Source organism: Sphaerodactylus townsendi, linkage group LG03, assembly GCF_021028975.2.
Source record: "Sphaerodactylus townsendi isolate TG3544 linkage group LG03, MPM_Stown_v2.3, whole genome shotgun sequence".
NCBI lineage: Eukaryota > Metazoa > Chordata > Lepidosauria > Squamata > Sphaerodactylidae > Sphaerodactylus > Sphaerodactylus townsendi.
The window spans coordinates 176,344,389-176,368,609 of record NC_059427.1 but is presented as its reverse complement, the minus strand read 5'-3'; the positions used below and the strand labels follow the sequence as shown (position 1 = coordinate 176,368,609).

At 59.4% G+C, this 24,221-nt stretch overlaps 1 protein-coding gene across 1 annotated transcript; it reads right to left on the bottom strand.

Annotated features, from left to right (window-relative positions):
- Positions 1–131: 131 nt before the first annotated feature.
- Positions 132–22,747, bottom strand: SLC35A2 (solute carrier family 35 member A2). Its single transcript, XM_048487907.1, has 4 exons — positions 22,621–22,747; positions 16,881–17,063; positions 13,737–13,888; positions 132–1,003 (listed from the first exon to the last, which is right to left on the bottom strand). Exons 1-4 carry the CDS (start codon positions 22,676–22,678, stop codon positions 854–856), a joined length of 543 nt encoding a protein of 180 aa, XP_048343864.1. The 5' UTR covers positions 22,679–22,747; the 3' UTR covers positions 132–853.
- Between the last annotated feature and the right edge of the window lie 1,474 nt (positions 22,748–24,221).

Genomic DNA, 24,221 nt, shown 5'->3' with positions numbered 1-24,221 from the left:
CTGGGGAATTCAGATTAGCCTGTGCACTCCCACACACGCCAGCTGGGTGACCTTGGGCTAGTCACAGCTTCTCGGAGCTCTCTCAGCCCCACCTACCTCACAGGGTGTTTGTTGTGAGGGGGGAAGGGCAAGGAGATTGTCAGCCCCTTTGAGTCTCCTGCAGGAGAGAAAGGGGGGATATAAATCCAAACTCTTCTTCTAGAGAAAAACAGGGTATAAAAACAACTCTTCTTTATGCTGTCATTCAGCTCTGAATCAAGAACTCTACACTCACCCCAATAATTATAAATTTTGTATTAGTTTGCACAGCAATAAATATGGGTAGCAAGATGAGTATTAAAGAGCTATATATGTATATATATATATATATAAATAGATATGCTGGCTCTGATCACCATATGCTTTAAGCCCCTTAATACTGAGCATGATACTGCAACCCCATGGGGGGAAAAGAAGGGAATGCATCGCCCAGCGAGGGCTGCGTTTCTGCTGTTGGGAGGAAAGGAAGGCCCTGTCTCCCTTTGGTCATACGCCGCCTTCCAGTTCATTCCCAGACTCCAAGAGGGAGCAAATGAATGTCACCCTTCACTTGATCCTTTTGTGTTGAGTGAACCACACAAGTGACCTGCTCGCAAACTTTGGCTGGGCTGCGGCCAGTAACCTAAAGGCCACCCTGTGGGATGGGGGAGAAACATCACTCAAACAAGGCATGTTGAGCTGAAGGATTTGATGCTGGTAGTAATCTGGGAACGTTCCGGGCTTGTCTGTCTGCTCGGCGCGATGATAAACTCATTCAGAATGAATCTGTGGGCCCCGGCAGCACGAAGAGGCAACGATCCCAAGACTTAGATATTTAAGAGGAACTAAAAGCCACATGACCACGAACTCTTAGGGGGCGTAGATTAAAACCTGGTAGCCTTTGGTCCACCGTTGACCCACTGTCAGGAACTCTGGCAGAGGATGTCCTCTCAACGATTAGGAGCCTTTTTCTTTCGCTGCCATCCTGCAAGAAAGAAAGAAAAAGCTAAGAGAGGAAATAAGACTCCGAAATCATTTGCCTGTGAAGAACCTGCTCAGGGCCCGTGAATGGGACGGTCTGGTCTCGAACTGAAAGGCAGTCGCGGCTGAGAGGGGTGCAACTGTTCCATCTAGCAGCATTTTTAACTATTTCCTTCTTTGCAGGGGGTGTGGAGTGGTCTGATTTCGGAAGCTAAGCAGGGTTGGTTCTTGGATGGGAGACTGCCAAGGAAGACTCTGCAGAGGCAGGTCAGTGGCTAGCCACCTCTGCTTCTCAGTGGCCTTGAAAATATCTTGCTGGGCTTGCCCAAAGTCAGTTACGACATCTGGCAACACACACACACACACGCTCTCCCCCCTCACTCTCCCCCCCCCCTCACTCTCTCTCTCTCTCTCCCGCTCCCTCCCTCACTCTCCGCATAAGCTTGTTTTGGAACAGGGGAGGCTGAGAATTCCCGGCACTTAGAGAACTTTCTCCTTGCCCCCCCCCCCCCGGCTGAGATCAGGGCTCCAGGGCGGGCGAGAAGGTGCCACAATGCCCAACGCTACGTCCCTGCTCTTGAGTCGTTAATCCAGCTCAGCTGCCCCCTTCACCTGTCCAGTTCCCGCATCACAAAAGGTTAGGACTGCAACATGTAAGTCTTCAGGGAAGGAATGGAATAAGCGCACACTTTTGATGACCTCCAGCCATGCCTGTGGCTCAGCTCCAGGGCTTTAAGGGGTGTTGGGAAAGGGCTGACAAGCTGCAACCAACTCATGGTGACCCTGATGCGGGTTTCAAGGCAAGCAAGGAGCAGGGGTGGTTTGCCAGGGCCTGCCTCTGCACAGTGACTCCCATCCAAATACTAACCGGGACCAGCACTGTTTAGCTTCTGAGATCTGACAAGATCCAGCTCAAGGCAAGAGGTGGTGGTTTGCCATTAAGTGCCTCAGCATCACAACCTTGGGTTTCCTGGGTGGTCTCCCATCCAAGCACTGACCAGGGTCGACCCTGCTTAGGTTCCAAGGTCTAACCAGATCCGGCCAGCCTGGCCCATCCAAACCAGGGCATTCCCTCAGTTATCTGGTCATAAACAGATGAAGTGTTAGTCAATGGCTGGGATTTGGCAGCGGCTTCATGGGACAGCCTTGTTTTAAAAGCAAGGTTCTAGTCCTTGTTGTTAAGGATTGACTAGACCAGTGGTGGCGAACCTATGGCATGGATGCCAGAGGTGGCACTCAGAGCCCTCTCTGTGGGCACACACGAACAGAGTGCCCCCCCCCCCACACATCTAGGCTGGCCTGGGCATGATCCTTTACCTGGGAGTAAGCTCGGTTGCTGGCAATGGGGCTTGCTTCTGAGTGATTCACCCATTTGAAGCATTGCACGGTTGCTTCACTAAGCTTACTCCTGAGTAATGTGTGCTTTGGAGCCAAACATTTTTTCTAAACTAAAACCTCAGTATTCGGGTTAAATTGCCGTGTTGGCACTTTGCAATAAATAAGCGGGTTTTGGGTTGCAATTTGGGCACTCGGTCTTGAAAAGGTTCGCCATCACTGGACTAGACCATTTGGTGATCTATAATCATTAGTGACAGTCAAGCGACACTTCCAGCACCAGGGACTGGAGTCACTTATTCCTGTTGAGTTCCTTATCCAGCCCCACGACTAAAAGAAGACGGGGGATCTTGAGCACCAGAAAGAACAGTCACTTGAACGATGTGAGAGGGAGCAGATACATTGAGCTCAGAGCTCTGTATTTCCCTGGAAAAGTATTAGCTTCAGCAGGCAGATTCTAGGGCCATGGTGGCGAACCTTTGGCACTCCAGAGGTTATGGACTACAATTCCCATCAGCCCCTTCCAGCATGGCCAATTAGCTAGGGTCACAGTTCAAATCCCTGCAGAGCTTTCTCCCGCCCCACCCCCAAACTTCCCCAGGTCTTGCCTCCAAACTCGCTAGAGCTGGGAACTTGCACTGTCAGCATCATGCTTTGAAACCAGCTGGTGTGTGTGTGTGGGGGGGGGAACAGCCTTGGCTGGGTGGCAGAGCCGTTGCTTTGCGAGTGGAAGCGCCCGAGCTTGATCCATCGCACTTCTGTTTTTTATAAAAAAGATCTGGGACCAGTTGCCGTGAAAGGCTTCCAACTGGGACCAGGGAGAGCCATGGCCAGGGAGGGCGGCAGACAATGCTCAATAGAATGGACTGAAGGTCCAAAGCAGACTCAGGGGCTCATCAAGAATCTGCCCACACGGCTCCATCTCACAGCCTGCCAAGGATTTTGTTTGCCACAACCCCCGACGGGGAAACCATCATTTTTTTTCTGGGTGAGAAGGGCTGCCTACAAACCAGACATTACTAGTTAAGAGTCACCGGGTTCTCCCTGGCCACTGGGGGGGAATGGGGGGGACGGACAGTTGCCACTCCTTGAGTTTTGGGAGCGCAGCCTGGGCAGGACAAGGAGGTCCATGGGGTCTGATGCCATACAGACCCCTCCCCCTCCTCCCAAAGCATCTGTTCTCTCCGGGAGAACTGATCATGGTAGTTTGGCAATGAGCTGCAACTCTGGGAATCCCCAGGTCTCACCTGGAGGCTGGCGTCCCTTTCATTATTACTTCCTCTCTCAAGATCCTTTGGCAGCTATGGTAAGCAACTGGTCTCTGACCATGTTCTTAGCACTCCAGTTGGGCCATAAAAAGCCAGTTTGGGCTCAGGGGCTTCCAGTTGCTGATCCTCAACCTGCACGCCATGCAGACTCCAGAATAAACTGGTGTGTCTGCGTGTGTGTAGGATTATGACACAAACAATTAGGGTTGCCAAGTCCAGTTGAGGAGATCCCTGGATATTTGGAAAGGGTGGAGTTGTGGAAGGGGCTCAGTGGGTGTGTAATGCCACACGCCCTGCTTCCGAAGCTACCAATTTCTTCCAGAGGATCTTATTCCTGCAGAACTGCAGCCCCCCCCCCCCCATGCCGCTGGGAGGCTGTCTCAAAGGAAATCTGCAGCCTGAATCAACTACACAGGTAAAAGCCAACGATGTTTTTTAAGCAGCACCAAGTCAGGATGAAAAATAAGGGGCCAGTTAAACACATTTGCAAAGTGCCGCTGATTTTCGCCCTTTCTACTCCAAGTCATGAAGCAAAGTGATGTCCTGGATGACGGAGGCCTTTCCCCCGGGGGCCTTTGGAAATCCTGCCCTCCAATTTTTTTTTTAAATTTCACTTGGTGTTTTGTAGCCTTTCAAACTAGTCAGAAGGACTAGAAACACACTCCCCCTCCCCTTTTTAAAAAAAAGCTAGGATAGTTAGAACGCTGGACTCAACAGCTAGTAGTGATTGTGGCGCTGGACTCAACAGGCAGCAGCAGATAACTGCACAGCAGCAGTCCCGGAATGAGTGTTGGCGGCCTCCAGGTAGGGCAAGGAGGCCTCCCACCATTACAACCGGCCTCCGGCCTCCAGAACTCAGCTCCTCTGGAAACAAGAGATGCTCTGCAGGTTGGAGGTTGCCCCCTGCTGAAGCCCTGCCTGTCCCCCGCTCCCACCCTCCCCTGGCCTCCAGGTGCTGCCCAACCGAGAGCCGGCAGCCCTCAATGGAGCCCCCAGAATGTGCCCAACCACGGGCACCAGATCAGCTGTTCTGTAGCACAGTAAATGATTCTGGGACCCTGAGCTTGGATTGAGGCTATTCTAAATTCTCTGCTCAGACACAACACTACGTTGCACTTGATTCATCTCTCTCTGGAGACCAGAGTTAGCCAAGAACCCGGCTGAGCCCACAGGACGCCAGGCGGGACGGGAGAAGTCAAGGAGACTGCCTCTAGGAAAACCGAGGCCTTGAGGAGACGCGTCATGGGAATGAGGGCCCGAAGCCCGCTTTTGGTTCCTACCTTCCCCATATTTCCCATTTTCTTTTCAACCTCAAGGGCTAGAAACTTGGGTTTAAAAAAACCCCATGCAATCCAATTCTGCCCAAGCATTCATGCTCATTCTGCCAAACGTATACACAACAACCCTGCTGTCAGGACCAAGGGTGGCCCGAAAAGAGGTCATGCCAAAACACTTTTTAAAAGTGTGTGGATGGTGCCGGGGTGCCAGCATCGCTTGTCTCAAATGCAGGTAGGACGCGAGGCACGAGAAAAGGGTTCGTGCTGCCTGACTGGGTATGGAAAGGTGTCTCATCTGCAATTGCCAAGAGAAGCACCTAAGAAGAAGAAGAGGAGGAGGAGTTTGGACTTCTACCCTACCTTTCTCTCCTGTAAAGAGACTCAAGGTAGCTTGAAAACTCCTTTTACCTTCCTCTCCCCACAACAGACACCTGGTGAGGTAGGTGGGGCTGAGAGAGTTTCAAAGAACCGTGACTAGCCCAAGGTCACCCAGACAGAACATGAAAAGTCCAAGCTGGGGCCTTTGCCCTCCTCAGGACAGAAGAACTGGACTCTGCCTGTGGTCTGTTCTTGGCCTTTGCAATTGAGTCAACCAGCTCGGAGGAAAGGGAATTCAAAGTGGACTAGTGGACAACCAGGTCATCTAAACACATACAACTAGTCCATTCTATCAGTCAACGAGCTGGTAATACTGTAGTCTCCCTGTAGGTAGAAAACTAGCCTTTGAGGGGGAAAGCTCCACTAGAATTCCACTCAAACATTTAATTTCCAACATACAGAGAGCTGGCAGCTATTTTAACATTAAGGAGCATTCAACCATGGGACTGACCCTCCTGCAGTTGGAAGTTTGGCTGCTTGATCAAACAAATGGCAGCTGTCCCAGAATCAGGGTTGCCAAACTCCAGATAATAGTTGGAGATCTCCTGGGATTTCAACTGACAGAAATCAGTTCTCCTGGAGAAAACAGTTGTCCTGGAGGGTGGCTTTTGCGTGATGTCCTGTCGAGTTCCCTTCCCTCTCAAGACTCCATCCCCCAAATCTCCAGGAATTTGCCAACCCGGAGCTGGCAACCCTGCCCAGGACATAGCCCAGACCCAAGGGCTCCCGATTTTGTGGAGCCTTCGGCCGCCTTTAAAATTCTGACACAGCAAGGTGGGTGCAGTCACAAAATGGCCGCCAGGAGACCCAACCAGCCAAGAAATGGCTGCCACAGCTTTCCTTCAGTTGCCCACTGAAGATCCTTGTGTTGTGGTGGCAGCGGCTACCAAAGCAACATTTCTAAAAATCAAAGTCAATCAAATCTCCCATGGTTAATTAGAAAGCTTACTGGGCAAACGTTCTCCATCCTCTTTCTATAACACACCTGGCAGACGCTAAGACAGGTGTTGGTGGGTGTCATGGCACCACGTTGGGGGTCCTTGCTCTCGCCAATCTAAAAGTCACCACTCTTCAACTAAACAAACTTCAAAGGCAGACTCCAACGTGAAACTAGTGCATAGGTGTCAAACTCGCGGCCCTCCAGATGTTATGGACTACAGTCCCCCCCCCCCCCACCCCCCCCCCCCCCCACCCCCCCCCCCCCCCACCCCCCCCCCCCCCCACCCCCCCCCCCCCCCACCCCCCCCCCCCCCCACCCCCCCCCCCCCCCACCCCCCCCCCCCCCCACCCCCCCCCCCCCCCACCCCCCCCCCCCCCCACCCCCCCCCCCCCCCACCCCCCCCCCCCCCCACCCCCCCCCCCCCCCACCCCCCCCCCCCCCCACCCCCCCCCCCCCCCACCCCCCCCCCCCCCCACCCCCCCCCCCCCCCACCCCCCCCCCCCCCCACCCCCCCCCCCCCCCACCCCCCCCCCCCCCCACCCCCCCCCCCCCCCACCCCCCCCCCCCCCCACCCCCCCCCCCCCCCACCCCCCCCCCCCCCCACCCCCCCCCCCCCCCACCCCCCCCCCCCCCCACCCCCCCCCCCCCCCACCCCCCCCCCCCCCCACCCCCCCCCCCCCCCACCCCCCCCCCCCCCCACCCCCCCCCCCCCCCACCCCCCCCCCCCCCCACCCCCCCCCCCCCCCACCCCCCCCCCCCCCCACCCCCCCCCCCCCCCACCCCCCCCCCCCCCCACCCCCCCCCCCCCCCACCCCCCCCCCCCCCCACCCCCCCCCCCCCCCACCCCCCCCCCCCCCCACCCCCCCCCCCCCCCACCCCCCCCCCCCCCCACCCCCCCCCCCCCCCACCCCCCCCCCCCCCCACCCCCCCCCCCCCCCACCCCCCCCCCCCCCCACCCCCCCCCCCCCCCACCCCCCCCCCCCCCCACCCCCCCCCCCCCCCACCCCCCCCCCCCCCCACCCCCCCCCCCCCCCACCCCCCCCCCCCCCCACCCCCCCCCCCCCCCACCCCCCCCCCCCCCCACCCCCCCCCCCCCCCACCCCCCCCCCCCCCCACCCCCCCCCCCCCCCACCCCCCCCCCCCCCCACCCCCCCCCCCCCCCACCCCCCCCCCCCCCCACCCCCCCCCCCCCCCACCCCCCCCCCCCCCCACCCCCCCCCCCCCCCACCCCCCCCCCCCCCCACCCCCCCCCCCCCCCACCCCCCCCCCCCCCCACCCCCCCCCCCCCCCACCCCCCCCCCCCCCCACCCCCCCCCCCCCCCACCCCCCCCCCCCCCCACCCCCCCCCCCCCCCACCCCCCCCCCCCCCCACCCCCCCCCCCCCCCACCCCCCCCCCCCCCCACCCCCCCCCCCCCCCACCCCCCCCCCCCCCCACCCCCCCCCCCCCCCACCCCCCCCCCCCCCCACCCCCCCCCCCCCCCACCCCCCCCCCCCCCCACCCCCCCCCCCCCCCACCCCCCCCCCCCCCCACCCCCCCCCCCCCCCACCCCCCCCCCCCCCCACCCCCCCCCCCCCCCACCCCCCCCCCCCCCCACCCCCCCCCCCCCCCACCCCCCCCCCCCCCCACCCCCCCCCCCCCCCACCCCCCCCCCCCCCCACCCCCCCCCCCCCCCACCCCCCCCCCCCCCCACCCCCCCCCCCCCCCACCCCCCCCCCCCCCCACCCCCCCCCCCCCCCACCCCCCCCCCCCCCCACCCCCCCCCCCCCCCACCCCCCCCCCCCCCCACCCCCCCCCCCCCCCACCCCCCCCCCCCCCCACCCCCCCCCCCCCCCACCCCCCCCCCCCCCCACCCCCCCCCCCCCCCACCCCCCCCCCCCCCCACCCCCCCCCCCCCCCACCCCCCCCCCCCCCCACCCCCCCCCCCCCCCACCCCCCCCCCCCCCCACCCCCCCCCCCCCCCACCCCCCCCCCCCCCCACCCCCCCCCCCCCCCACCCCCCCCCCCCCCCACCCCCCCCCCCCCCCACCCCCCCCCCCCCCCACCCCCCCCCCCCCCCACCCCCCCCCCCCCCCACCCCCCCCCCCCCCCACCCCCCCCCCCCCCCACCCCCCCCCCCCCCCACCCCCCCCCCCCCCCACCCCCCCCCCCCCCCACCCCCCCCCCCCCCCACCCCCCCCCCCCCCCACCCCCCCCCCCCCCCACCCCCCCCCCCCCCCACCCCCCCCCCCCCCCACCCCCCCCCCCCCCCACCCCCCCCCCCCCCCACCCCCCCCCCCCCCCACCCCCCCCCCCCCCCACCCCCCCCCCCCCCCACCCCCCCCCCCCCCCACCCCCCCCCCCCCCCACCCCCCCCCCCCCCCACCCCCCCCCCCCCCCACCCCCCCCCCCCCCCACCCCCCCCCCCCCCCACCCCCCCCCCCCCCCACCCCCCCCCCCCCCCACCCCCCCCCCCCCCCACCCCCCCCCCCCCCCACCCCCCCCCCCCCCCACCCCCCCCCCCCCCCACCCCCCCCCCCCCCCACCCCCCCCCCCCCCCACCCCCCCCCCCCCCCACCCCCCCCCCCCCCCACCCCCCCCCCCCCCCACCCCCCCCCCCCCCCACCCCCCCCCCCCCCCACCCCCCCCCCCCCCCACCCCCCCCCCCCCCCACCCCCCCCCCCCCCCACCCCCCCCCCCCCCCACCCCCCCCCCCCCCCACCCCCCCCCCCCCCCACCCCCCCCCCCCCCCACCCCCCCCCCCCCCCACCCCCCCCCCCCCCCACCCCCCCCCCCCCCCACCCCCCCCCCCCCCCACCCCCCCCCCCCCCCACCCCCCCCCCCCCCCACCCCCCCCCCCCCCCACCCCCCCCCCCCCCCACCCCCCCCCCCCCCCACCCCCCCCCCCCCCCACCCCCCCCCCCCCCCACCCCCCCCCCCCCCCACCCCCCCCCCCCCCCACCCCCCCCCCCCCCCACCCCCCCCCCCCCCCACCCCCCCCCCCCCCCACCCCCCCCCCCCCCCACCCCCCCCCCCCCCCACCCCCCCCCCCCCCCACCCCCCCCCCCCCCCACCCCCCCCCCCCCCCACCCCCCCCCCCCCCCACCCCCCCCCCCCCCCACCCCCCCCCCCCCCCACCCCCCCCCCCCCCCACCCCCCCCCCCCCCCACCCCCCCCCCCCCCCACCCCCCCCCCCCCCCACCCCCCCCCCCCCCCACCCCCCCCCCCCCCCACCCCCCCCCCCCCCCACCCCCCCCCCCCCCCACCCCCCCCCCCCCCCACCCCCCCCCCCCCCCACCCCCCCCCCCCCCCACCCCCCCCCCCCCCCACCCCCCCCCCCCCCCACCCCCCCCCCCCCCCACCCCCCCCCCCCCCCACCCCCCCCCCCCCCCACCCCCCCCCCCCCCCACCCCCCCCCCCCCCCACCCCCCCCCCCCCCCACCCCCCCCCCCCCCCACCCCCCCCCCCCCCCACCCCCCCCCCCCCCCACCCCCCCCCCCCCCCACCCCCCCCCCCCCCCACCCCCCCCCCCCCCCACCCCCCCCCCCCCCCACCCCCCCCCCCCCCCACCCCCCCCCCCCCCCACCCCCCCCCCCCCCCACCCCCCCCCCCCCCCACCCCCCCCCCCCCCCACCCCCCCCCCCCCCCACCCCCCCCCCCCCCCACCCCCCCCCCCCCCCACCCCCCCCCCCCCCCACCCCCCCCCCCCCCCACCCCCCCCCCCCCCCACCCCCCCCCCCCCCCACCCCCCCCCCCCCCCACCCCCCCCCCCCCCCACCCCCCCCCCCCCCCACCCCCCCCCCCCCCCACCCCCCCCCCCCCCCACCCCCCCCCCCCCCCACCCCCCCCCCCCCCCACCCCCCCCCCCCCCCACCCCCCCCCCCCCCCACCCCCCCCCCCCCCCACCCCCCCCCCCCCCCACCCCCCCCCCCCCCCACCCCCCCCCCCCCCCACCCCCCCCCCCCCCCACCCCCCCCCCCCCCCACCCCCCCCCCCCCCCACCCCCCCCCCCCCCCACCCCCCCCCCCCCCCACCCCCCCCCCCCCCCACCCCCCCCCCCCCCCACCCCCCCCCCCCCCCACCCCCCCCCCCCCCCACCCCCCCCCCCCCCCACCCCCCCCCCCCCCCACCCCCCCCCCCCCCCACCCCCCCCCCCCCCCACCCCCCCCCCCCCCCACCCCCCCCCCCCCCCACCCCCCCCCCCCCCCACCCCCCCCCCCCCCCACCCCCCCCCCCCCCCACCCCCCCCCCCCCCCACCCCCCCCCCCCCCCACCCCCCCCCCCCCCCACCCCCCCCCCCCCCCACCCCCCCCCCCCCCCACCCCCCCCCCCCCCCACCCCCCCCCCCCCCCACCCCCCCCCCCCCCCACCCCCCCCCCCCCCCACCCCCCCCCCCCCCCACCCCCCCCCCCCCCCACCCCCCCCCCCCCCCACCCCCCCCCCCCCCCACCCCCCCCCCCCCCCACCCCCCCCCCCCCCCACCCCCCCCCCCCCCCACCCCCCCCCCCCCCCACCCCCCCCCCCCCCCACCCCCCCCCCCCCCCACCCCCCCCCCCCCCCACCCCCCCCCCCCCCCACCCCCCCCCCCCCCCACCCCCCCCCCCCCCCACCCCCCCCCCCCCCCACCCCCCCCCCCCCCCACCCCCCCCCCCCCCCACCCCCCCCCCCCCCCACCCCCCCCCCCCCCCACCCCCCCCCCCCCCCACCCCCCCCCCCCCCCACCCCCCCCCCCCCCCACCCCCCCCCCCCCCCACCCCCCCCCCCCCCCACCCCCCCCCCCCCCCACCCCCCCCCCCCCCCACCCCCCCCCCCCCCCACCCCCCCCCCCCCCCACCCCCCCCCCCCCCCACCCCCCCCCCCCCCCACCCCCCCCCCCCCCCACCCCCCCCCCCCCCCACCCCCCCCCCCCCCCACCCCCCCCCCCCCCCACCCCCCCCCCCCCCCACCCCCCCCCCCCCCCACCCCCCCCCCCCCCCACCCCCCCCCCCCCCCACCCCCCCCCCCCCCCACCCCCCCCCCCCCCCACCCCCCCCCCCCCCCACCCCCCCCCCCCCCCACCCCCCCCCCCCCCCACCCCCCCCCCCCCCCACCCCCCCCCCCCCCCACCCCCCCCCCCCCCCACCCCCCCCCCCCCCCACCCCCCCCCCCCCCCACCCCCCCCCCCCCCCACCCCCCCCCCCCCCCACCCCCCCCCCCCCCCACCCCCCCCCCCCCCCACCCCCCCCCCCCCCCACCCCCCCCCAATTTGCTGACAGGAAGAGCAAATCACAGCTTGAGGCATTGTGGGTGGCAGCCGTCTTCCTCCCAACAGGCCTCCCTGCTTCTCGGCGTCAGAACACCTGACCTAGCTAACCAGCATTTGAATAAACCACAGGTTCCTGCCACGCCTGCACTGAGCCGCTGTTCAGGTTCAGATCTTAAGAACATAAGAACTAGCCTGCTGGATCAGACCAGAGTCTATCTAGTCCAGCATTCTGCTACTCGCAGTGGCCCACCAGGTGCCTTTGGGAGCTCACATGCAGGAGGTGAAAGCAATGGCCTTCTGCTGCTGCTGCTCCTGAGCACCTGGTCTGCTAAGGCATTTGCAATCTGAGATCAAGGAGGATCAAGATGGGTAGCCATAGATTGACTTCATAAATCTGTCCAAGCCCTTTTTAAAGCTATCCAGGTTAGTGGCCATCACCACCTCCTGTGGCAGCATATTCCAAACACCAATCACATGTTGTGTGAAGAAGTGTTTCCTTTTATTAGTCCTAATTCTTCCCCCCAGCATTTTCAATGGATGCCCCCTGGTTCTAGTATTGTGAGAAAGAGAGAAAAATGTCTCTCTGTCAACATTTTCTACCCCATGCATAATTTTATAGACTTCAATCATATCCCCCCTCAGACGTCTCCTCTCCAAACTAAAGAGTCCCAAACGCTGCAGCCTCTCCTCATAAGGAAGGTGCTCCAATCCTTCAATCATCCTCGTTGCCCTTCTCTGCACTTTTTCTATCTCTTCGATATCTTCCCCGTCAAACTCAGAGGGTGCCGTTTGTTGGAGTAGCACAGGGGTCCCCGACTTGAGCCTGCAGGCACCTCTGGAAGCCCGACACAAGGCAGAGGCTGCTGCAGGAGGTAGAGCCAACTGAAAAATGTTAGGGAACAAGGGGAGGGATGACCCTTCATGGGAGCACTTTCATAGGCAACCCTCTCCTTCAACAGGAGGCCGTTTAATCTCCTTAGCTGCGAAGAAGCCTCCTCTGGCCCCACACAGTTTCTTTAAAAAGTCGGCAGGTGTTGTGCTGCCTGCAGGTGCTGCACTGGGGACCCCTCGCGTGACACATCCCTCCCAGACTGACTCGGGCCTCTTTCGCCCCACTGGAGAGCCGATGCAGGGAAGACGGCAGGGGACCTGAAGCACAGACTCAGGCAGCGTCAAGCCGGCAGTGCTGGAAAGTGGCCGCCGGCTGGCTGACCAGACCTGAGCGAGAGAGAGGCCCAGTGCTTCTGTACATGGAGGTTCCACTGAGCTACCATGGCAACAGGTTTTGACGTTGGCCAAATAAGGAAGGGGAGGGGAAAGACGACACAGAACAGGAATAATTCAGCTTCCTTCTTAGCTCCTTCTTAGCTCCTTTCTAGACCTCATTGCCCTGTAGATGGGGATGCCTGAAACCCTGAAGAACGTGGCCCATCCTTCTGACTAGCAAAACCGGAATAAAAGTGAATAACTTTTTTTTTTAAGCAGATTTGAAAGATATGTGACAGAAAAAGACTGTGAAGAGAGGACTGGCATTATTGCTGATTGACAGGAGTGGTCGCCCAGTCCCCATCTGCGGGGGACAGAACACGCCCACAGGCCTTCGCGAGGGAGGGATCCCTACTCCAGGGCTGTGCCGCCTGGCTGTGCCAGAAGCAGATTTTTCTCCTGCCCATCCCAAGGGGCTGCCCCCCTGCCCCCCCCCCCGGGTCCATCCACTGGGAGGTTTCGACCTTTCTAGGGCACTCTACCGTGTTTCCCCGAATATAAGACAGTGTCTTATATTAATTTTTGCTCCCAAAGATGCGCTATGTCTTATTTTCAGGGGATGGCTTATTTTTCCTGTGTTCTGTTCGTCGGGCATGCCTCCAAACAAAAACTTTGCTATGTCTTACTTTCGGGGGATGCCTTATATTTCGCACTTCAGCAAAACCTCTACTATGTCTTATTTTTCGGGGATGTCTTATTTTCGGGGAAACAGGGGAGCAACCACTTCCAGTGAATTCACAAAGAAACATTAGTGGGGGAAAACTTATAGGAACACGTAAGAGATGACATTCCTGTGCACTTCTGAGTGACTTCACTACTAGCTGCTGCAGGAACTGTATGACATTCCTGCTCCCGCCCCCCTCCTTTGGAGATTGATCCCCATGTCTTTATGTGACACAGCTGGGGGGGGGGGTGGCAGGGGGGAGAGAAAGAGATGTGACGCACCCCCCCAAACCCTTCGGGTGTAGGACCCGAACCTGCGAGAGCCTCGTGCAGGAGTTCCTACGGCTGCCAGAACAGGTGATGAAGAAAAAGAGTTCCGCGTCTCACCTGGAAGGTGGCCGCAGGCAGGTTGGAAATGGCCACGTACTGCAGGTTGTTCTGGAGGGTGTAGATGAGCGAAGGCACGGCCAGCTTGAGAGTGTCCATGTATTGCACCACAACAGAATCGTACAGGAACGAGGCAAACTGCTTCAGGTCACCTGAGGGAGGGAAAAGGGAGAAAGGGCAGCTTCACTGGCAACTCATTTTCCACACGGGCCTTTCTTTTTCTACCAGAGCAGGCGTTCAGAGGGCTCCCCGAACTTACTCCCCCGTGGAATAAAAGAGGCAGCATGGGATAGTGGTTAGGTGGTTGGACTAGGACCTGGGAAACTCGGGTTCCGTTCCTGGCTTGTGCCGTGGAAGCTTGCTGGCTGGCGCTGGGCCAGTGGCGCGCTCCCAGTCTCACTTGAAAGAGGAAGAAAGGGGGTGGGTTTCTACCCCGCTTTTCTCAGCTGCAAGGAGCCTCAAGTGCCACTCCTTCCCCTCCCCCCAACGGACACCTTGTGAGGCGGGTGGGGCTGAGAGAGTTCTGAGAGAGCTGTGGCTGGTCGAAGTCACCCAGCAGGCTTCATGTGGAGGAGAGGGGAAACAAGTCTGCTGCTCTAATCTGTACCACAGTGGTACACACACTGTCCCACACTGGCTCTAGATCAGCAGTTCTCAACCTGGCTGGAGTGCATTGTTGACCCCTTTGGGGTCGAAATAAACGACTTTCTTTTACGAAGGTTGCCTAAGACCACTGTCAAGAAAAAGCGGTTCTTTTTTCTATTTTAAGCATATAGCTCAATTCTTTTATGGTTGGGGGTCACCGCAACATGAAAAACTGTATTAAAGGGCATTAGGAAGGTTGAGAACCACTGCTCTAGATGGAACTCCCCCAAAGGTGACTTCCTTTCACCCTGAAAACCCAGCTCTCCCAGTCTTAAATTATGTGAGCTCCATCAACGTACCCTGGGAGAGCCGCCACCAGCAGAGAGAGGCACATGGAATTGCACGATGGCAGCCATGACCTCCTCATCCCGCTCAAAGGGGAAGCCGCCACATACCAGGTCATACAGCAGGACTCCCAAGGACAGGACATGATACTGTGACTGGCCCAAGGACACCCTGCAGGCTTCATGTGGAGGAGCGGGGAACCCAACCTGGTTCTCCAGATTAGAATCCATGACTCTTAACTGCTACCCCAAGCTGGCTCTCACAAGGCTGTTGTCAGGATACCATGGAGAAGAGGAGAATGTCATAAGTCGCTTTAGGTCAGTGGTGGCGAACCTATGGCACGGGTGCCAGAGGTGGCACTCAGAGCCCTCTCTGTGGGCACGGATGCACAGAGTTCGTCATGTGGGGGGTGGAAAATCACCCCCCCCCACACACACACATCTAGGCTGGCCTGGGCCCCTGGACATGACGTGTAGGTAACCCTGTTAAGTGCTGTTAAACTCCACTGATTTTCATGGGAAGAACTAAAGCGCAATCCTTTACCTGGGAGTAAGCTTGGTTGCTGGCAATGGGGCTTCTAAACCCTCGCCCATTTGAAGCATTGCACGGTTGCTTCAAAGCAAAACCACTAACTACCACCAAGCTTACTCCCAAGTAATGCGCACCTTGGAGCCAACCATTTTTTTCTAAACTAAAACCTCAGTTAAATTGCCGTGTTGGCACTTGCGATAAATAAGTGGGTTTTGGGTTGCAGATTGGGCACTCGGTCTCAAAAAGGTTCACCATCACTGCTTTAGGTTCCCGTTGGGGAGAAATGTGGCATATAAATAAATGAAACACATAAATAATAAACAAAATACTAAATAAAGAAAAAATGAATAAAATACAGACTAAAGGCTCACTTGGCAGATTCCGCACCCCACCCACACTCTCTCTTCAACGTTTACAAACTTCCACTGGTATTTCCTGTCTGACTATCTTCTAGCACACAGGGCCATAAGGAGAGACAATTCCAGCTCACCAGTATAGTGCTGGATTAGGATTGCCATGATGCAGGTATGAATCTTTCCACATCATGACATTTCCTGGGTCACCTTGCCTAACCCACCAAAAAGGGATGTTGTGAGGATCAAACGTGAGAATCCATACCCTGAACAGAAATGTAGAGACTCAAGTGCTTTCTACATTGCAAGGAAAGGAGGGTAAAAACGTTTCAGGGGAAAAAAGCTACTCAGAGGAAATCACGCGAACTTATGGGCCTCACGGAAGGCCAGAGCAGCATGTCGTGGTTCAAGCATCCACATGATTGTTACATGGTTCAAACTTTAGAACAAAACTTTTCATGGGTTGTACCCATCTAGCTGTATCAGTTTGCCAACCAAGTGCTAGAAAAAGATGACTTGGGACTCATTCCACACTTTTCTCAACTGGAAGGAGTCTGAAAGCGGCTTACAAACTCCTTCCCCGTTTTTCCACAACAGACACCTTGTGAGGTAGGTGGGGCTGACAGAGTTCTAAAGAACTGTGACTAGCCCAAGGTCACCCAGCAGGCTTCATGCCACGCTGCCAGAAAGCCCTCCTGGAGGCAGTGGGAGGGCGCCATTGCAGCGGAGCATCCCACCACCAGGGCTTTAGTGGGGCTGGCTCTCCAGCTGACCCCCACGGGCAACACAGCAACATTCAGGACCCTGTGACAGCTCCCAGCAGAACAGAAGTCCTTATCAGCAGAGTATAAAGCGGAGTCACTCTGGTAAGATGAGAAGTCTTTAGTAGTCTTGTTGCACTCACTGCAACCTCCTACCACTCATGGAAAAGAATACTCTTCACGTAAGATGTTCTTTCCATAGGAAAGCTTTTACTTTAGCAGTTGCAAGGTTACAAAGTCTATCTATACAAGACTATCAGACTATATAGAACTCTTCAGCTATAACAAAGTTCAACACACATAGAACTTAACTCACGACTCAACTCTATCTCAACTCAGCATATACAAATGCATACATCAGGATACTTTTCCCCGCCCAGGCCACGGGCTCTCATTGGTCTAGAATTACAGTTGAATTCACAGATCACGTTAAAGGTTAATCTTTGCTACCTTTTGCTCCTAGAGACTGACTGTCTCCGTTCTCTGGGTTTGGCAAACTTTCTGCTAACTTGAAATGACCTTTCCTGTGAACTTTTCACTCTTTTTTCCTATATCATGACAGTCCTCACCTTGTTTCTGAATGAAGATGAGCAGCAGGCAAGTAGCTCCCTTGAGGACTTCGGCCATGACCACGGCCGTGGTGGCAAAAAAGCGGTCCCCGGGCAGCGTGCGAACGTACCGGATGCTGAGGATGAGGGACGCATTCTGCACCACCAGGACTGCCAAGCTGATGTACTTCAACTGCCGGTTAGCTGGGAAAGGAAGCACAGGAATGCACTCAGCACCCACTCTGGACAATGCTGCAGTTTGGCCCATCTGCCTATTGCCACGCCTCAATCTCAGAGATAGCGGGCATATTCAGGAAACCCCCCCCCCCCCCCAACTTCAACAACCATCAGGGCTGGTAACCTATAAGGAGTGCAGAAAATCCTACAGAATCAGGAGACCCTAAGAAAGGGCCAGGCCAGATGGCCAAATTCAACATCCTAAGTATTATTAACGGGTTCTCTCCCCCATCCCACCCACTGCTGGGCAGCAAGAGAAGAGCTGAAAGGGGAATCTTGATCCCCCCAAAAACACTTCTCAAAGTTTCTTCCACTATATAACCAGTAAAAAGGAGGCATGAACAGGCTGACCCATGAGGAGTGCAGACCAGAACCCCAGAGCAAACTCTCTCATTGGCTGATCCGGGGATCTCAAAAACTGGAGCCAGGAGGGGAAGTTTAAGAGGAAGGGTTTCCCACCCAGCCCTCATGACGCTGAAGCCAGAACCTTGTCTGGGCCGGCTTGCCAGCTCTGCCAACTATTACTTGTACCTGCTAAGGCACACCTACTAGCAGGAACTGAGGATGGAAAATTGGCCGGGCAAATCTTGCTGCACCACATTCCATTCACTAGTACAGCCACCTGCTATGAGGAAAAGCTGAGCAAAGGCAGAGAAAACAGTTACAGCAAATGGCCATCCAGGATGTTCCATCTCAGTGCCAGGATCAAGTTTCTGTCTCCCAGGGTGAGACAGCAATATTCACAAAAGGTCTCTCTCCCTGTTGTGATTGACTTGCTTTTGGCTTGCAAAAGACACCGCTGATGAGAACAGTTTTACGAAGTGAGACCAAAGACTCACTGAGCACAGTTCCTTGTTTTCACAATGCTCCAAGAACCCAGAAGGTGGGCACGAAGAAGACACTGACTGTCAACTGTTTACCCACCTCATCTAGTAAGTTAAGATAGACTGCCTTTTAGTACAGAGGTTCTGTCTTTAGATATCAGAAAAAAATGATCATCAGGAAGTTGTTCCTCACTTTTTTAGAACAACAAAGCATCTAAGTGACCAGGTGTCCCCGCATCTTGAGACATACTCCCAGGTAGCAGTTGGCCCTTTTAAACAAGGACATTATCAACTGAGGGAAATGACTTCTAACAAGACACCAGATCTAATGATTCCTTCCTAGTGTTTTTCTTTGGGAAGCTAAGTTAAGGTGGTGGAGGCAAACATGCCAACATTTTGATGATCCCAGTCCAAGTCCCATTTGTTGCACACACCCTAAGATTTCCTCCACCACCACTTCAGGGGCAGGGCTTTTAAAAAGGAAAATCTTTATTTGCATAGTATTATGTGATTACAATTCATTTGCGGAGCATTTCCCTTGCGTGGGCATCAATGCCTTCAGCATAAAACACCAACAACTTCCTGCATAAAACACCAACAACTTCCTGCGAGAAGAGCTGCCCATGTTGTCGAATGATTTACTTCCTCTTTGCAATGTGAGTCTGGAGAGCAGCAGTGCAAACTGTGGGAAATTCACCTGGCAGGGGCCAGGACAAAAGGCCAACATAAGCAGGATCTGGGAGCCCTGAGGGGCGTGGACGATTCCCTGGGACTTTCACATCACCAGCAGCTATGTTTTCCCTCAACCAATAGCTCAGGTTAGCCCAATCATGTCAGATCTTAGAAGCTAAGTAGGGTTGGCTGTGGCTAGTATTTAGATGGCAGACCTCCAAGGAAGGCCAGGGTTGCTGTGCAGAGGCAGGCAGTGGCAAACCACCTCCAAACCCTAAACGGTCACCATAAGTCAGTTAAGAACATAAGAACGAGCCTGCTGGATCAGACCAGATTCCGTCTAGTCCAGCATTCTGCTACTCGCAGTGGCCCACCAGGCGCCTTTGGGAGCTCACAGGCAGGATGTGAAAGCAATGGCCTTCTGCTGCTGCTGCTCCTGAGCACCTGGTCTGCTCAGGCATTTGCAATCAAGGAGGCCTTTGCAATTAAGGAGGATCAAGATTGGTAGCCAGAGATCGACTTCTCCTCCATAAATCAGGAGAACCATGTGAGCCCTCTGGGTCCCCAGGTAGGGAGAAAGGGGGGCTACAAATGCTGTAAATAAAATAAACAGATAAGAACATAAGAACAAGCCAGCTGGATCAGACCAGAGTCCATCTAGTCCAGCATTCTGCTACTCGCAGTGGCCCACCAGGTGCCTTTGGGAGCTCACATGCAGGAGGTGAAAGCAATGGCCTTCTGCTGCTGCTGCTCCTGATCACCTGGTCTGCTAAGGCATTTGCAATCTCAGATCAAAGAGGATTAAGATTGGTAGCCATAGATCGACTTCTCCTCCCTAAAATCTGTCCAAGCCCCTTTTAAAGCTATCCAGGTTAGTGGCCATCACCACCTCCTGTGGCAGCATATTCCAAACACCAATCACACGTTGCGTGAAGAAGTGTTTCCTTTTATTAGTCCTAATTCTTCCCCCCAGCATTTTCAATGAATGCTCCCTGGTTCTAGTATTGTGAGAAAGAGAGAAAAATGTCTCTCTGTCAACATTTTCTACCCCATGCATAATTTTATAGACTTCAATCATATCCCCCCTCAGACGTCTCCTCTTCAAACTATAGAGTCCCAAACGCTGCAGCCTCTCCTCATAAGGAAGGTGCTCCAATCCTTCAATCATCCTTGTTGCCCTTCTCTGCACTTTTTCTATCTCTTCGATATCCTTTTTGAGATGTGGCGACCAGAACTGAACACAGTACTCCAAGTGCGGTCGCGCCCCTGCTTTATATAAGGGCATGACAATCTTTGCAGTTTTATTATCAATTCCTTTTCTAATGATCCCCAGCATAGAGTTTGCCTTTTTCACAGCTGCCATGCATTGAGTTGACATTCCCATGGAACTATCAACTAAGATTCCCAAATCCCTTTCCTGGTCTGTGACTGATAGCACTGACCCCTGTAGCGTGTTATGTTGTGACTTGATGGCAGAAAATTAAAGGGACAGGCAAGCGCAGGCACACGTGTTGGTGGAGCTTGATTGGCATGCAGGGCCAACTTTCTGTCCAACCTAGCAAGGGAAGTCCCCAGGGTTTATCACTATCAGCAGCTCCCACATTTATTGGGTCTGCAGTCAGCCCTGAGACAAGCAGAGATGGCCAGGACACGCTCCTGGCACATCTGGCAAAGAACAACCCCTCTCTACCTCTTGTTTTCCAGCAAGTCAACATCTTCAGAATTGGGGAGGAGGGAATGACTGAGCCCCAAGAGCTTGCCAAACTTTTCAAACAACCACAATAATATTTCCATAATTCAGCTGAACAGGTACTCTTCTAGGAACAATACGTTTCAATACCAAAAATAAGATCGGCTGCCACACTTCCCTTGACAAAGTTACCCAGCAATTCTGTTGTAATATTTTTATGTGGGAAACAGGAGGTGGTGGTGAGAGGCAACTACACCAAGATTCTAATCAGGGTTGCCAACAGACCTTGAGAAAAGAGTCTTCTCCTTATAACAGAATATGGAAATGGGCAGCTATAAGAAGTCTCAAAGTGGCTTACAAATTCCTTCCCATCCTCTCCCCACAACAGACACCTTGTGGGGTAGGTGGGGCTGAGAGTTCTGAAGAACTGTGACTAGCCCAAGGTCACCCAACAGCAATGTAGAAGTGCAGAAACACATCTGGTTCACCAGATAAGTGCCCACCGCTTATGTGGAGGAATGGGGAATCAAACCCAGTTCTCCTGATTAGAGCCCACTGTTCTCACCCACCACCCCACACTGGCTCTCAAGGTAACATAGCAAGGGGATGGGAACTCAGCTCAGAGGCAGATAGAGATGCCAGCCTCCAGATGGGATCTAGGGACAGACAACAGAGATTAGTTCCCTTGAGCTAGTCACAGTTCTTTCTGAACTCTCTCAACCCCACCTACCATACAAGGTGTCTGTTGTGGGGGGAGGAAGGGAAAGGAGTTTTTAAGCTGCCTTGAGTCTCCTTACAGGAGAGAAAGGCGGGGTATAAACCCAAACTCTTCTTCTTGAAGAAAATGGCTGCTTTGGAGGGGGACGCTGTGCCATTGCACCCACTGAGGCCCATCTGCAAATCTGCAGGGGTTTCCAAAACTGACCACCCTAACCCTTCACCACCACCACTCTAGAGACCCAGCAACTGCTTGGCGTGCAAAAGGTTCCAGATGCAATTCCTGGTCTTGCCAGTTGTAAAAGGTCCCATAGCAGGTGATGTGACATTTCTGCATCTGGGACCCTGTGGGTCAGAGGCCCTAAGCCCGTGGTGGCGAACCTTTGGCACTCCAGATGTTATGGACTACAATTCCCATCAGCCTCTTCCAGCATGGCCAATTGGCGAGTGGCCAATTGGCGAGTCCCCCACCCCAATTGGCCATGCTGGAAGGGGCTGATGGGAATTGTAGTCCATAACATCTGGAGTGCCAAAGGTTCGCCACCACTGCCCAAAGCACTGCAAATATTTATGGTACCTCCACATACTGTATATGCAATTCAAAATAAAAATAATAATAAACTATATATACATATACATACTCTCTCTCTCTCTCTCTCTCTCTCTAATGAATTATTTGTATGAAGCAAAACAGCTATTGTATTGGTTCTGGTGGGTTTTCCGGACTGTGTGGCCATGGTCTGGTGGATCTTGTTCCTAATGTTTCACCTGCATCTGTGGCTGGCATTTTCAGATGTGCATCACAGAGAGAAGTCTGTTACACACACTGTGTCCAGCAAAAGCAAACTAGCTGCTGGTGGTTGCATTGGGAGAACCTTTGGGCAGGCGAGAAGTGGCAAAGAAGTGGCAAAGAAATGGACGGCACAGGGAGCTATTCTATTGTCAAAGGCTTTCATGGCCAGACTCAACCGGTTGTGTTGGGTTTTCTGGGCTGTGTGGCCGTGGTCTGGTGGATCTTGTTCCGAACGTTTCGCCTGCATCTGCGGCAGAGAGAAGTGTGCTACACGCTGTGTCCAGCAACAGGATCTACCAGACCACGGCCACACAGCCCAGAAAGCCCACCACAAAACAGCTATGATTCAACCGCAGTCTCGCCTCGAAGATACACTGCATTTTCACTGACACGAATCAAATATGCGAAGTAACGTTGACTGACCCGGACCATTTTATTTGCACAATGCAAAGCTTCCTCCTGCATTTTGCTAACTGCAAAGTCCTTAATGCTGCCCTGGAGACTAATGGGAGGCAAGAAACCCGCCCCAACACTCCGCAGAGATAAGGGGAGAGGGAAGAAATCTCCACGGGGCGCTCTTTACGTGACCCCCCACCCCCACCCCCACGCTTATTCTGCTTGGCCCAGGGCTGGGGTCAAAGCAGGCGAGTCCCCCACCCCCGACGACCCCCCCCCGGGCAGTTTCAGGGGCTCCGGGGGGGGGCGCAGTGGCGGACCGCGCCCCCGCCACTGGGAGGAGACTGGGCCCCTCGCTCCTCCTCCACGGGACGCGCCCCGCCCCCCAGCCAGGGAGGCCCCTCGGGAGGGGGTCGCCGCCCGGCCTCTCACCTCCTGCGGCTCCCGGGCTCCCGCCGTCGCTCCCCGGGCCCGCAGCCATGGCGGCCATGGTGGCAACCGCCGGGCCGGCCAGCTCCCCAGCCCCGGCTCGCACTTCCGCATCACCGGCCTCGCTCCGCTTCCGCCTCCGGGCGAAGACCTGTGCCATAGAGAGGGAGCGGCGCTGGAGGCTAGAGCGGCCCGCAAGTGGGACTCCAGACACGCCGCTCTGATCCGCGACATCTCTATGGCGTCTCATTGGATGCGGCAGCGGAGGAGGGGGGCGCCAATTGGGTGCCTCCCAGCACTTCCCCCCCACATGCTGTTTCCTAAGCTCAGGCAGCCCTCCAGGGACAGCTCTCCCCCCCTCCCAACGCCCCCTCCCCGTTATTTTAACATCATCATCATCATCATCATCATTATTGTAGATTTCACAGCTGCCAGATCTTTAGCTGGTTGTTGTTGGCCTTCATTACAATTCGAGACTCACCCAGAGGCCTAGGAAGTTGTAATGTATTGGCGTAGTATTTGTGCAGATCCCAGCAGGGCTGCCTTCTGAATTTGACAGATGTTAATTTTGTCAATTCGAAGATGTTTCAAGTGCTATTATTGTTGTTGTTGTTGTTGTTGCTTGATTTCTTAGCTGCCAGTTCTTTAGCTGGTTGTTGTTGGCCTTTCATTGCATGCGGATCAGTGGTGGGATTCAGCAGGCTCGCATCCCTTCGGCAGAACCGGTTGTTAAATTATTTGAATCCCACCACTGATTTGGATCCCTATTACTGCACTGTACCAGGTATGGGGACACACAGACTGGTTCAGGATCAAAAAGGATATTAGACAAGGATGCATCCTCTCTCCTTTTCTGTTCAACCTCTATGCAGAAGTGATCATGAGGAAGCTGGACTTAAATACTGGGGTGAAAATCGGCAGAAGAACCATCAGCAACCCGAGGTATGCAGACCATACAACCCCAATGACTGAGAGTGAGAAGGACCTGAAGAAACTGGTACTGAAACTAGAAGAAGAAAGCAGAAAGATGAGACTTCACCTAGACATCAAAAAGAGCAAGATCGTGACCACTGCCAACAAAGAAGTCCATATTAAAATCAACAATGAAGTAATAGAAGTGGTTGACAGCTTCATTTTCCTTGGATCCCTCATCCATCTTAATGGCGGCTCGACAGCAGAGCTCAGGCAACGCTTAGCCCTTGGGTGCACAGCCATGGTGAGTATAGACCAGGGGTAGGGAACCTGCGGCTCTCCAGATGTTCAGGAACTACAATTCCCATCAGCCTCTGTCAGCATGGCCAATTGGCCATGCTGGCGAAAACGATAAGTATGGACTGGGCTGTCGGGATTCTATTATGGGCTCAACTATGGAAGTGCAAAGATGTCTCAATCACCACCAAACAAAGACTGGTAACAGCCATCGTGCTCCCAATCATGACAGATGGTTGTGAGACATGGACACCGTCAAAAACAGATAGAAGAAAAGTGGATGCCTTTGAGCTGTCGTGTTGGAGAAGACTTTTACGAATCCCATGGACAGCCAGAGTCACCAACACAGCTGTCCTGGATCGTATTAACCCAGAGATGCAAGATCACTAGACAGA

Bases quoted from the DNA above. Each gene is read 5' to 3' on its own strand.
- SLC35A2 (XM_048487907.1), bottom strand. From the start codon at position 22,678: ATGGCCGCCATGGCTGCGGGCCCGGGGAGCGACGGCGGGAGCCCGGGA. The intron at 17,064-22,620 runs GTGAGAGGCCGG...TTCCTTTCCCAG, and splicing joins GAGCCCGGGAGCCGCAGGAG to CTAACCGGCAGTTGAAGTAC. The intron at 1,004-13,736 runs GTGAGACGCGGA...TCTTTCTTGCAG, and splicing joins TGCCTGCGGCCACCTTCCAG to GATGGCAGCGAAAGAAAAAG.